At 41.1% G+C, this 14,088-nt stretch overlaps 2 protein-coding genes across 3 annotated transcripts in view; one reads left to right on the top strand and one right to left on the bottom strand.

Moving 5' to 3' along the window:
* The window catches only part of usp43a (ubiquitin specific peptidase 43a), a 123,306-nt gene that overhangs the window by 52,639 nt on the left and 56,579 nt on the right, over nt 1-14,088 (top strand). The window lies entirely within an intron of this gene.
* Nucleotides 2,816-12,419, bottom strand: LOC308281316 (integrin beta-1-like). The gene is made up of 8 exons (XM_080721467.1): nt 12,324-12,419; nt 11,210-11,467; nt 8,514-8,724; nt 7,678-7,789; nt 6,344-6,513; nt 5,007-5,149; nt 4,006-4,287; nt 2,816-3,156 (listed from the first exon to the last, which is right to left on the bottom strand). The coding sequence occupies exons 2-8, from the start codon at nt 11,464-11,466 to the stop codon at nt 2,943-2,945; spliced, it is 1,389 nt and encodes a 462-aa protein (XP_080577593.1). The 5' UTR covers nt 11,467; nt 12,324-12,419; the 3' UTR covers nt 2,816-2,942.

Here is a 14,088-nt window from a genome sequence, read left to right as displayed (position 1 = left end):
TTTCTTTCGTTGTTAATTTAAAAAATATAAAACAAAACAAACACTGAAAAAAAGAAATCCTGTTTCGCTTGCTTGACATACAGTACACACTCCCCAATGCTCAGAGTATACCTTGTCTTGCACCTTCGGAGTGTTTCTTTGTACGAGCGGCAGAAAGGTACATGAGGGACAGAAAGCGAACAAGAGTGTTTGCACGACACAAAGACAGTGTGTATATGTGTGTGCGTTTCAGACCTGAAAAGGCCTTTTCCCTGTCGCTGAGGTCATGTCCCTTGGTGTTTTGCTGAGAGGTCTCTCCATGCACTCTTAAAGAAAGATGAGAGCACCACTCCAGTCCAATGCCTGTAACACATGACTGACTCACTGACAGACTGTCAGACAGACAAGGGAATGAACTCTCACTACACTTCCCGTTTCACCTGAGGAGGTGAGCTGGCCGCTAGAGGTAATGGTGAACTTTGGAGTGCATTGAAGACAGAGTTTAAAGTTTACACTTTTGGGTTTGAATGCTGAATACCTCATACGAGCACTGTCAGTGTCAGTGAATGTTGGCATTGTTGTACAAGTATAGCAGCAATCAGAGTTTTGTTCTGTACAATAACTACTAATTCCTGTGGGGTTGAAGTAGTTTTGCTGAGTCAAGGCTACACACATTGTTGCATATGAGTTGTGAGCTGCAGTATTACTTTGTACAACTTTGTACAATTCACATAAAATAATTGTGAAAAGGTTAGTGTTTAAAAGTGGGCAATGGGGGAGTTTATGTGCAGTGGGGGAAGAGGATGAACTAATTTTTTCGTTTTGATCTGGTTTTGGAGTCAGTCTTTCATCTTTGGTTGGTTTTGTCGTTTCATTTTAATTAAGTATGTAGTTGTAGTTGAGTCCTGTTATAATCTGTATCACCTGGCAGTGCTTAATAAAGGACTTTTTAAAATAAATAGAATCTCTCTCTTTCTTTCTTTCTCTCTCTCTCTCTCTCTCTCTCTCTCTCTCTCTCTCTCTCTCTCTCTCTCTCTCTCTCTCTCTCACACACACACAAGGCTGCACAAATAGTTTATGGTTCGGATGCAGTTACACCCCTACTACACTTATTTAATGCAAGGCCTCTCTCATATTTTAATTTGTCTAAACAGATGTTGTTCTTTAATCAAATTCATGCTGTTTATCTTCATAATTAGTTCTGCACATTTAGTTTCCCTTTGTCCTTACATTGTAAAATGGATGCGGCTCAGCATTTTCTATTTCTGACTTTAGATCCATGTCCTCAAATGGCTTGTTTTGTTTGCAGACTTCCTGACACTTGGGATTAAATGTATTTGCTTTATTTGTCTGCAAATCTGTACCCAAGTCACATACTTCCTTATAACACTATAATTCATCAAGTGTTTTTTGGCTGGCTGTACGTTCCACAGCTTAGGAAGGCATTAGTTATTTATTTTCACTTGCCTTTAGACAGACATTTTATAACCAGCATGAATTTCATAAACAGGTAATAACCTTAAATTCTAAACAATTTCCTAAGCTGTGAAAAGCAGTAACTAACTAATACTTAGTTATAATACTTAATTACTGCATAATGAACTACAGAGGTGGAGAGCATTAGTCCCCCACCAGGACAGGTGGCCACATTTCCATGGGTCCCTTTAATTTTTCTTTCCTACATTTTGTTTTTAATTATTATTAATTCAAAACATTTTCAAAAAACATTCTCCAAAAAGCTCAAATTAATGAATTATAAAAACTAATTAAATTAATGGATTGCATTTTTACAGCGCTTTTCCAAGTGCTCAGAGCGCTTTACAATGTCCATTTATTCATACATTGAAAATTACCCTTTTCAGTCATTTCATGAAGAAATAAAAGAAAAATCTCGGGTTGAGAGCTTGTAGATCTGCTATTTTCACTAGTTTGGGTACCGGGCAAACGTCAAATTTCTCTCTTGGATTTGGGAACCACTGATCTATGACATATCTATGACAAATCTCAACAAAGTTTCAGGCCGTTCCGACAACCTTTTTGTCTTCTATTCTAAAATGTGAAAAACTAAATGCATAGAGGTACTTCGTTGGCCGGTACTGGCAGCATGCACAAGACACTTGGTGCTGATGATCAGTCCAGTGGTTTATGACACTATCTCCAGACAGGCAGACAAACAAACAAACAAACCTATAGGGTGAAACCGCAATCTACCCCTTTGCCTTAAACCAATCGGAGGGAACTACTGTACAGTCATTCTCTTTGAGTACACAGATGTGGATTTATCAATTATTAATGCCATTTGGGCGTACATTCCATATGATGACGTGTTTGCTTCTTTGTGATATTGAGATTTCACAGAAAATATGCGGTCCACATTATTATTTATCTCCTCACATCAGAAAATGAGAATTTAGGTCAAAGATCACTAGGATTCTACATACATTTAAAAATATCTTAAGATTGTTTACCAAGTTGGGCATACCACAAATGTAAATTACATCCGCTTCTGAAAATAAAAATATACCTTTGCCTTTAGCTAAAAACAATAGAGGATGTGTGTCTTCCCCAAGGAGACTGTTCAGGGGCAGGTAACGAGAAAATAACAAAACCATAGCCTGATCTCTTATGCTCAAAGGAATGTCCAACGCATCGACTGCCTTTTGATGTGTGTGTGTGTGTGTGTGTGTGTGTGTGTGCGTGCGTGTGTGTGTGCGTGTGTGCGTGCGTGCGTGCGTGCGTGCGTGCGTGCGTGCGTGCGTGCGTGCGTGCGTGCGCGCGCGCGCGCGCGCTGCGTTGTATGAAGAATTGACAGCAAAAGAGGGAGACATACAGCACGGCTTGTCAGTCAGCTTTATGGTGTAACAAATTTAGTTAGAAAGTTAGAGTTAAACATCTACTGTACACTGTAAACGCTCCCTGTGTCTAAAGTCTTTAAGAGTCAAGAGACGCTGTTGGTGGTGTAATTATATGCCCCAGCCGAAGGGATTCCATGGATTTGCGGGGCATTCTTTGTCCTTGGTCACCCAGGCTTGGTCTGCAGAGAGGGTGAGGGTGTAGTAGTACCAGCAGTCGTTCTCGTCCCTTTCTTTACAGTGGGCCACCCTCACTCCAGGAGGGTCGAGATCGTCTCTGCTGTCCACCTTCGTCAGATTGAGGTAGCTGCAGTCTTCCTCACAGCTGGTTGAGGACGGGACAATCGGTTAAAAGAGCATATGGGATTCCAATTCAATTTCTGTTCTCTTTTGAAGGGAGAAATTGAGGGCAGAGATGACATCCAGCTCATACGATGGGAGAAGTACGCCACCATTAAAGGATGTCATTTTAGATTTTAAGTAGTTAATATATACACAATCATTGTAACCTCTTTAGCCTTTATTTTATACCATAGCTATTCAAAAAGTGATTTTCTTTTTAACTCAAGTCTGTGCTTCTGGGGATCCCTGGAAGAAAATATTTTGAGAGGGGGGTCTAAATAGAGTGGCCAAATACAGTACATATAATTTTGGTGGTCCTTGACATGAAATGTCAGATTAAGTCTGTCTAAATGTCAGTTTACATTTTCAGTTAATTGCCCTGCAGGCCTATTCTCTACTCTAAATCAGTGGTTCTCAACCTGTGGGTCGGGACCCCCAGGAGGGTCCCCACATTATTTTGGGGGGGTCCCCAGATGATTAACTTAATGTGCAACATGTTTTCTCACTCAACAGTAATTGAAGTGTATAGAGGGTATCTGCACATTTCTAAAGTGACAATTTGAGGACTTTTTAATACCTCTAAAACTACAAATTAAATATTGGTGAAATTGACAAATATTAGAGGCAGAAATTGTGAAAAAAGCATCAACATGCTGCGTGCGAGGCATTGTGAGCATGTAGATCTGCTATTTTCACAATAGAACCGTGTTATACAAAATGTAAGTGCTAGGGTGGGGGGTCCCCACTTAATATGTTATTCTTTTGGGGGTCGCGGCCAGAAAAGGTTGAGAACCACTGCTCTAAATGATATGATTTACAGCATATACCGTACCTGCTTTTCCTGCTGCCTGTTCCGTATGCCCGACACTCCACACATGTTCTGTGTGGTGGACACAGTCCCCAGCAGGTAGGACATTCCTCACAGGTCGGTCCTTGAAACTTACTGTCAGTGCATTTACACACGCCACAATCACAGATCCCTCTAGCGTTACATAAGTACCCATTGGATGCCAGACAGCCAGAGGTGTCCAGGCTGCATGAGCAATCCTCACCAGTCCAGTTGCGATGACAAATGCATTGCCCACACTCGCACCAGCCATGGCCATCACATAACCTAGGCAAAAACAGGCAATAATCACCACTAGTATTACGATATTTATACAGTACCATTTAGATGACCGGGATCCCAGAGTGCTCTACACATGGTCCGCTACTTTTTCCCTCTATAATTAATCATTCAGCCGAAGTTCCGTGAAAATAGCCTATCTACAAGCTCACAAAATGTGTCGCAATGCATATGCTTTTAGATTGTAATTGTACAGAGATTTGGTGTGAAAAAAGGAGAGGCTCAAGATCGGATAGTGCCCCAACATCTTAAATTTTGGGTTAGGGCTGTACAGTCTTATGCTTTTCCTATGCAAACTTCTAATAAAGTATTCAATAAATCAATCAGTCAATGAAGTATATAGGGTTTAAGTGGTTAAGTGTGTTTAAACAGAACAGTTTATAGGTATAAAAGCTAACATGCTGTGGATTATCAGTCTCCAACCCCAATAAGCAGCTTCAGTTAATAGGAGAAAACACACAGGCAATCATTTTTGAGCCGTGCAAGCGTTCCCATGCTTGACCGAGTGTGTATGTCCCTTTGTATGTACTGTATGTATGTCTCTTTCTATGTTTGCAGTATACTAATACGCCTTGCATGAGTAGCAACAGCTGAGGATATGTTGAGCAGCCTTGACATTAATGGACAACAGAAGAATTCATATAGTTTAATGCACAACAGAAGAATTCATACCGGTATAATTTATCACCGCAGTTGCGTAAACTCACTTCATATTCCTGGTAGGACAGTGAAAGTTGTTGCACTCACAGTACACTCCAGTGTACCGCTCTTCTGGGTTTGCTTGTCTGTTACACCAACAATGACCCTCTACGCAAACGCCGTTCCCGCTGCACACAGGGATGTTTGGACCCTGAGAAAAAGAAATCAACATAACAACACAGGTTGTTTCACTTCTCTGCAGTGATGCAAGGTTATAAAAAAGTTGACTGGGTTGCCTGAAGATACCATAGATTCATCAATGGTCACAGTCAGTTGTGTAATGATGTTTATTTTTCCCGGGGGCCGGTATTTTAATTACGTCACATGGACGCACATTAATGTTACATTTACTTTTACAGGTGTATAAATAGTAGTGAAACATGTTTGTATAGGACATTAGGAAACTCGTTTTTAGTCTTTGAAAATCATCTCAAGGAATTGAATTGAATTATAGGAGATGAAAATAAAAGTTTCCTTAATTTGAACGAGTATTACCCTCTTCTGCTGCGATGGCACCCTGGCCACAATATAACTTCCGGTTGGTTCTTGCGGAAGTGGCGCGTTTAACGGACATAACGTCATGCGTTGCAGTCTTCCGGTGAAATTCTCACGGCGGAAGTTGAACGGTCTCTGCCTGATATTGTCACCAGGCTTTTCTCTTTGCAGATGAGTAAGCCTGGCTACGCGAGGCAACTGCGATGGTGGCTGAGGCATTGTTGAGTGCAGATACGATACTAGCAGCAGCAGCCCTACAACTGAAGCCAAACCTCTATGTTGCTTAGTGTATGCGAGGTGTTGAGGATGCACACTCGTACACACTTGTAAACCTGTTATGCAAAGTAGACATTTTGGCTTACCATTTACTTGACTCATGAATCGAAGGGGACACGCGTTCTAGCATACACATCTGTACAGTCAGCCGATATCCCCGTTGTCCCTTAGTACAGTGGTTCTCAACCTGTGGGTCGGGACCCCCAGGAGGGTCCCCAAATTATTTTGGGGGGTCCCCAGATGATTAACTTAATGTGCAACATTGTTTTCTCACTCAACAGTAAACAAACCAACATGAAGTGTAACTCTATAGAGAGTATTGCACATTTCTAAAGTGACAATTTAAGGACTTTTTAATACCTCTAAAATGACAAATTAAACATTGGTCAAATTGTCAAATATTAGAGGCAGAAATTGTGAAAATAGCCGATTTGTAGATCTGCTATTTTCGCAATAGAACTATCAATAGAACTGTCTCCATGTCTTCCTATTTCGAAAAGGCTTTATGGAAACGCAGCTATTGACTGAAGAGAATCAGAATGGCCCAGGCAATATTTTACTCCACGCTATGTACCGTGTCTCGATAGTTTCGACATCTGTCCTCTTCACTCCCGGAAGATCGCTGATATTCGCAGCGATCTCCATGATAAGGCGGGTTGCATTCACACCCTCCGCACACCAGAGCCCCGCGTCCGTTGCACGCAGAACTGTTCTCCACACGCTCACCCTCGCAGTCACATGAACCTGTGATTGCATTGGAAGAACAATAACACAACACATTATTAAAATGGTAATACTGACAACAGTTGAAGGTACAGTCAGTAACAGAACTGAAAGTTAAACCTATTCTAATCTAAATATGTCCCATTCCCAATTTGGTTCCTTCCATGGTCGCATAAATCATTCGTTCTCAAGGACCCCCCACATTGATTTGTATTTGGTCGTGGACCCCCATCTGAAAATGATTTGTGGGACCTCCAGGAGAGAAGATTGTTGTTAAAAAATGATACTGTCAAGATTAGATTAGAGTAGAGTAGAGTAGATATACAAGTTTGCAGCGGTGCACTAAGTGATACGTTGTGAGCTTGTAGATCTGATATTTTAGAATAGCCAATGGTATAAATGGATATAGTGGTTAAAATGCCCCCAAGGACACCTGCGGGTCCCCGGACCCCACTTTGAGGACCAATGGCTTAAATAACCCTTTCTCCTCGATGTTGGTTCCTTCAGGTGCATTATTTTAGTTCCCCTTTAGTTCCTCCAGGAACCCCATTATGTGTGATGTGAACACCCATCAATAAACACCCACCCCGTGCTCCACTTTTATGCAGGAACTTTTAATTCCCTCAATCAGTTCCTCTTTGTTCTTTTGTCCCGAGTGGGGATCTTATTAGAACCTAGTTCTTTGAGTATTGCGATATTTGTATACTTTAAACCAGAGGTCTTCAACAGGGGGTCCGGGACCACTAGGGGGTCCTCAGAGTTACTACAGTCGGTCCTCCAAATCTGTGTGTGATAGAAACTTTTTTCCCTTTTTTATATTAACCACTTGAATCCTAGCGTCCATGTCCTGAGAACTTTAGATGAAAATAGCAGATCTACAAGCTCACAACGGCTCGCGCTGCGAGGAGTTGTGAGCTTGTAGATTGGGTATTTTTTGGCAAAGACGTTTGGTTTAGAGGGAGAAAAAGAGCACACTAAGTACAGAGTGTAATGTCAAGTTATGTATTGACGCCGGTTCAAGTGGTTAAATACGTATCTGAAAACACAAATTGACATGAATCCAAAATACAATGATGAAAAAAACATGAAAACATTGTTAGGGGTTCCCTGCTTCATCTCTCTCTCAGCTAAGGGGTCCTTGGGCTGAAAACGTTGAAGGCCCCTGCTTTAAACCGTCCTACTGACATTCCAGTGTCAGGTGTAGATCCAGTGTCAGTGAGGAGTCTCTGGGTGTCATGTGGACTGTGCTGTTCTGGTTCTTCTCCGGACCGGGACACTGGGTCAGCTCCACGTCCACCTGCAGCAATTAGCATTCACCAAGTTGATCTACTGTACTTCTACTTATATTGATTCTTTGATAAATCATACATTTGATTAATTATTGCGGTAACACACCCAGAACACCAATACCTAGGCCTGTCACAATTATTACATAATCGTCTAATCGCAATTATTTGACATAATCGCAATTATTTGACATAATCGCAATTCTTTGTATATTTATGCCAGTGGTTCTCAAACCTTTTAGGCTTCAGTACCCCCTTTTCCTCGTTGCTGAATCCAAGTACCCCCTTTAAACAACATTTTGATTTGAAAATACTGACATCAAAAGTCCAGTTTTTATGTCAATGTTGAAAATAATAGTAAGTAGTCTGTTTTCTATTCAGTAACAGTTGTGCTAGTCAAAATTCGTACTTAATTTGGTTTAAAACCTTACGGAACAGCCCGTTCACATACATTTGTCAATGTTTAATTTTTTATATTTTCAATGTTCTCTCAAGTAACCCCTGCAGTACCTCTGCGTACCTCTCTAGGGGTACACGTACCCCCATTTGAGAAACACTGATTTAAGCTATGTATCATATCTGCCTTGTGCAACTTCAAAGCCTAAAAGCCAAACAGAAATGTAATTGTCAACAAGAAAAACACAATGAAATTGTTAATCGCAAAAGTTTCAATTAATCATCACGTAAAATGTCATAATCGTGACAGCCCAGAACACCACTACCCTGATTTCTGACCTGTACAAGCAGGGGGTTTTGGGTGGAGATGGTGGCGTATGTAATGTGGATTCCTGCTGGAATGGGGCTGAAGTCCATGGTCAGTTCTGAGGTCAGATGATCTTCAGGTAAGAAGACGGTTAGAGGGAAGGACTGTGGCGCTCCAGGTCTCAGGGTGATGTTTACCTCCTGGGGCTGCAGGAAGGCAGGCTGGGCTTCTGTTTGGTCAGCCCTTTGCAGGTTGTACAGTGGAGTAGGGATGGGACCATATGAAAATGTCATATCACGATTATATATTATCGCGATGATCGAAATCCATTATCCTGGGGCGGAACATTTGCCAAAAAATAGCAGATCTACAAGCTCACAACACGTCGCAATGCAACGCGTTGTGAGCTTGCATGTAGATCAGCTATTTTCGAAATCGAACGTTTTTTTTTTTTTTTTTTTTTTTTCAACTTCGACTTTTGACTTTCTCTGGTGGGAGTCGACTTGTGTAATGAAGTCGACTGCCCTATTGTACAGTGGATGGGATCATCTTAAACGAGATAATCAAAATACCTCCGAGTATTGAAATATGACCGACTGATCATGTTAACTGCTTTTAAAGCATTCCCACTGCAGTGTTATTCCCAATCCACATACTCTCTGGTTGGGCAACTAGGTCAGTGTTCTTACATCAAACAAATGTTTAACACGCTTTTTTATATGTACTGTCCAATGGAGTTTGGCCCCCCAAGTTCTGCTCAATGTGTAATGGCGCAACGTCCCCCAGTTAAAGAATCAGAATCAGAGTCAAATAATCAAACTTTTAGATTTATCTTTTTTAATTATTGGGATTCCTCATTGACAGCAACGGGATGCTATATATAGTACATAGTATACAGTCAAACATAGCAAAAGTAGACGATTTACAAGCTCAAAATGTGTCACAGTGCGACACATTTTGAGCTTGTAGATCTGCTATTTTTTAATTGGAATCCTGAGTAGTTTTTTAGCTATTTCTAAATTTGAATCCCTACGGAGCCCCTTATCGGACATCAGGGAGAAAAAAAAAAAGGGAATGCTATTTCGTGGCCTCGAATTACTATTTCGTGGCCTCGAATTACAATTTCGTGGCCACGAATTATTATATCGTGGGAACTAAATACTTAATTCGAGGGTATTAAAATAAAATCGTTCCCACAAATTAATTAATTCGTGGGAACGATTTAATTAATTTGTGGCCTCGAATTAACGTCTGTATTGACCATCATTTTTTCTACCTGGAATGCTTATCACCAGCTAGATGCGACGTTTACTTCAAGCTTGATGGTTTGATGGAGGGACAATTAAAACATGATTTATATACATTGAATGAATACAGACACTTCACAGATATACATTACTTAAAATTAGAAAAATCCGTTGAGAATTGACCGAACAATAAGGCTTTGTGCGTCCACGAGGCGGCGCCGACACCCAGGCAGCCCCGGAGCTTCCTCCGGGGGTCCCCGGGCCCCGCGGACCACCGCCTGTTACCCCGCCGTTCAGTGGGCACCTGGGCCAGCCTGCCAGGCCCACCGGAGCCCCGGGCAGCCCCCTACGCCCTACTGGAGCCTCCAGGACCACGGACAGCAACGACGCGCCATTCCCATTCCCCATTAATGATTGAATAATATCCTACAGAACAGATGAAATCACGTAGCTGTAATGTAGGCTATATTGCTGGCTTAATTTGTTAATTATTAGGAGCAATAAATATAGTCTATATATGCCTACTTGATTTAACAATAAATAGGCTCAAGAAAGTTGCAAAATTACAATGGGTCACTGTGACATGGCTTATTTAATCAAATCTAATCAAAGCTTTATAGGCTATGGCTTTGGGTCGCTCAACGAAAGATCTGCAAACTCGGCAAGCATGTTGTGTAGAGTCTGTATAGACATACACCTCGTTGTGTGCTTGTAGATCGTCTATTTTTCGCTGAGCTTCCTCCGGGGCTGCCTGGGTGTCGGAGCCGCCTCGGTGGACGCACAAAGCCTTATTGCTCGTTCAATTCTCAACGGATTTTTCTAATTTTAAGTACTGTATATCTGTGAAGTGTCTATATTCATTCAGTGTATATAAATCATCTTTTAATTGTCCCTCCATCAAACCATCAAGCTTGAAGTAAACGTCGCATCTAGCTGGTGATAAGCATTCCAGGTAGAAAAAATGCTGGTCAATACTGACGTTAATTCGAGGCCACAAATTAATTAAATCGTTCACGATTTAATTATTTCATACCCTCGAATTAAGTATTTTGTTCCCACGATATAGTAATTCGAGGCCACGAAATAGCATTCCCTTTTTTTTTCCTCTCCCTGATGTCCGATAAGGGGCTCCGTAGAATCCTGAAAATTTGCATTTTTATTTAATTTCAACTGCATTTCTTCTTAACTTTATGAACTTAAATACAAATACATTTGACAATGGACATAGAAAAGACAAGTAGTTACTAGTCATTAATCTACTAGTATAGACTGAAGTAATTAAAGCGGGTCATGTTTGCATGTTTAGAATTCTAACAGATGAAATCAATAATATCAGTATTCCAATATTAACCTGCGGGCCGCATTAAGTGAAGGTGGGGGCCGCATGTGGCCCCCGGGCCGCCAGTTGCTCATGTATGCCCTAGAGTTAGCTAGCTAGAGGCTTATGAAAGTATTCTTGAATCTGAAGTCAGTCTACTTGCCTGCTGTTATTTCTGACCACCTCTACACTGCCCTGAGGGTTGTAGATGTGTGTTTCAGCACAGCCATACTTAAGCAGCCTCTCTGGCGTGTGACAAGGATACCAGGCAGGGTCCATGCACCAAGCACACCCTGGTCCTCCTCTCTTGATGCATTCTGTGCAGGACGAGATGTTGCCACCGTGGCATTTGTATTTTTTAGCCCAGGTGGAGTGGTACAAACCCAGCAGTAGACAGAGCCAGAGCAGCTTCATTGTCATCCTGAAATTAGAAATGTATTTGTCGTTGCCTACTCCATAGTGGTCTAAAGTAACTATTAAGTACTTTTACTTAAAGGAGTAGTTCATCCCCAAAATGACTTTTCTTCTATTGATTACTCACGCCATGGAGATTTGAGTTCAATAATGTTTTTTTGTATTTGTTGCATTCCTAAGACAGAAATGTGATTATAGTAAATTTACCCCTATTGATTCCGGATGGAGACCCGAATGGATTTGGGTCCCCATCCGGAATCAATGGGGGTAAATTTACTATAAGCGTGAGTAATCAATAGAAGAAAAGTATTTTTGGGGGTGAACTACTCCTATAAGTACTGTACTTAAGTACAGTTTTGAGGTATTTGTACTTTACTTGAGTGTTTCCAGTTTTCAGTTTTTACTTCTACTACACTACATCTCAGAGGCAAACATTGTACTTTTACTCCACTACATTCATTTGAAAACTTTAGTTACTAGTTACTTTGCAGATATAAATTATAATATTATAAAACATACATTAATCCACTGTAGCCCTATTTTATTCCATGGCTATTTGAAAATAGCAGGTCTACTGTGACACGTTGTGAGCTTGTAGATCTGCTATTTTCAAACATTTTGTACTTTTACTTTAGGTACTTTAGGTACATTTTTATGCCAATACTTTTGTACTTTTACTCAAGTACATTTTGAATTCCAGACTTTTACTTGGAGTATTTCTACATTGCAGTATTGAACTTTTACTTAAGTAAAACACCTGAGTACTTCCGTACTTTCCGTAACTGCTACTCCATAGTGATTAAAAAAAGAAAGGTTAAGCTATGTTCATAGCATTCATGCTATATGATGAAAATATACGTTACCAGAGGAGGTCTGTGGTCTTATGTTTCTGTTGGTGAAGTCCTTCTGTTGGCTAACTCTGAACTGAACTGAACTGAACTGAGCATACAAAGACAAGCTTTATCTCAGCCGTACATCAGATCTGTTGAAATATTTACTGATCAAAGTTAGCTATGTGGTCCACATTAAACCAAATGTTACTGCATGAATATATCACGTTAAAGGGATATTTCAATAAAAAGAAAACAAAAAAAAAAAAAAAAAAAACGGGGGCGCCCGCTGGCCTAGTGGTCTAGGCGCATACCACATATTAGGCTGTGATTCCTGCTGACGTCGCCGGTTCGATTCCCGATTCGGACGACCTTTGCCACGTCATTCCCCATCTCTCTCCCCATTTCCTGTCAATCTACTGTGTCCTATCAAATAAAGGCATAAAAAGCCCCAAACAAATCCTGGACAGATTTTTATTTGCTTCATTCAGTAATTATTAGATATTTGATATAAACTTTATCAGACACTCTCCGTCCAGGGCCCCTTCCTAGTGTATACAAACCCATTGTAACTTCAAACTGCATTTTAACCTTGATAAAGCCATTGAAAACACCCATTCTTTTTTCTGGTGACTCATACTACCCTCCTAATACGTGAGACAGATCCATGTTGATGACATGACTCTAGACATACAGTATACCGCTTTGCGTGATTTTAGGGCAAAATCTGTAGGAGCAGTGTCCAAAAATGTGTTTGAAAAAATCCGCCTGATGGTGGCGCTATATGGGACAGATGCATGTTGATGACATGAGTGTAGACCTACTGTGTACCGATTTGCGTGATTTTAGGGCAACATTTGTAGGAGCAGTGTCCAAAAATATGTTTTGCAAGAACGGCCTCATGGTGGCGCTAGAAGAAGGCCATGTGAGAATTGAGGAGTGGAGGTTGTGGTTTGGCAGGCAAGTGTGTGCAAAGTTTGGCATGAATAGGGGCAACGATGGCGGAGATATGAGTAGGGGGAAAGTGTGACGTGTGACGTGACAGACAGAAGGATGGACTGACTGACAGCCGGTGGAGGTTTTGATAGTAACTGCGACCTGGCGGTCGCAACCAATTATAGAGGGTTTACGTGGTACCAGATATGCAGCTGGGCAAATGGTCTTCATTGTTTTTAGTTTTTTATCACGATAAACATAATACAGCTTATCGTCCCATCCCTACCTCCCTGTAACTTCTTCTTTGGGCTCTCCTCTCCCTCCCACTGTCCCTGCTGTTATTATGACCCTCTGCCAGTGGTGAGCGCTGTCACACTAATACATCACTGACGTTTTGTTTTCAAGGTTCTTTTTTTTTTTGCTTCTGTAGGAATTAATTAAGTCCCATATGAGCCTGCATCTCCACTTAATGCTGTAATACTTGTGGAAGTATTCTTTTTTACAGCGTGGCCTGTACATTTCAGTGCCTGTATTTATTATTCCACCTCCGTCTCTTTTGAGCCATAATACCAGTAAGACTCCCTAAATCGGCTGATGCATACACAAACTTTGGAAGGCAATGGTAGCCATTAGCCAGTTAGGAGGGAATATGGGAAATGGGACAGATCCATGTTGATGACATGACTGTAGAAATACTGTGTACCGCTTTGCATGATTTTAGGGCAAAATCTGTAGGAGCAGTGTCCAAAAAAGTGTTTTTCAAAAATCGGCCAGATGGTGGCGCTAGATGGAACAGATGCATTTTGATGTTATGACTGTAGAGATACTGTGTACCGGTTTGGTGACCAGTCTACTGAAAGTT

Source organism: Nannobrachium achirus (assembly GCF_963921795.1).
Source record: "Nannobrachium achirus genome assembly, chromosome: 3".
In the NCBI taxonomy this organism is placed as follows: domain Eukaryota; kingdom Metazoa; phylum Chordata; class Actinopteri; order Myctophiformes; family Myctophidae; genus Nannobrachium; species Nannobrachium achirus.
This window is presented reverse-complemented; position numbering and strand designations above follow the sequence as displayed.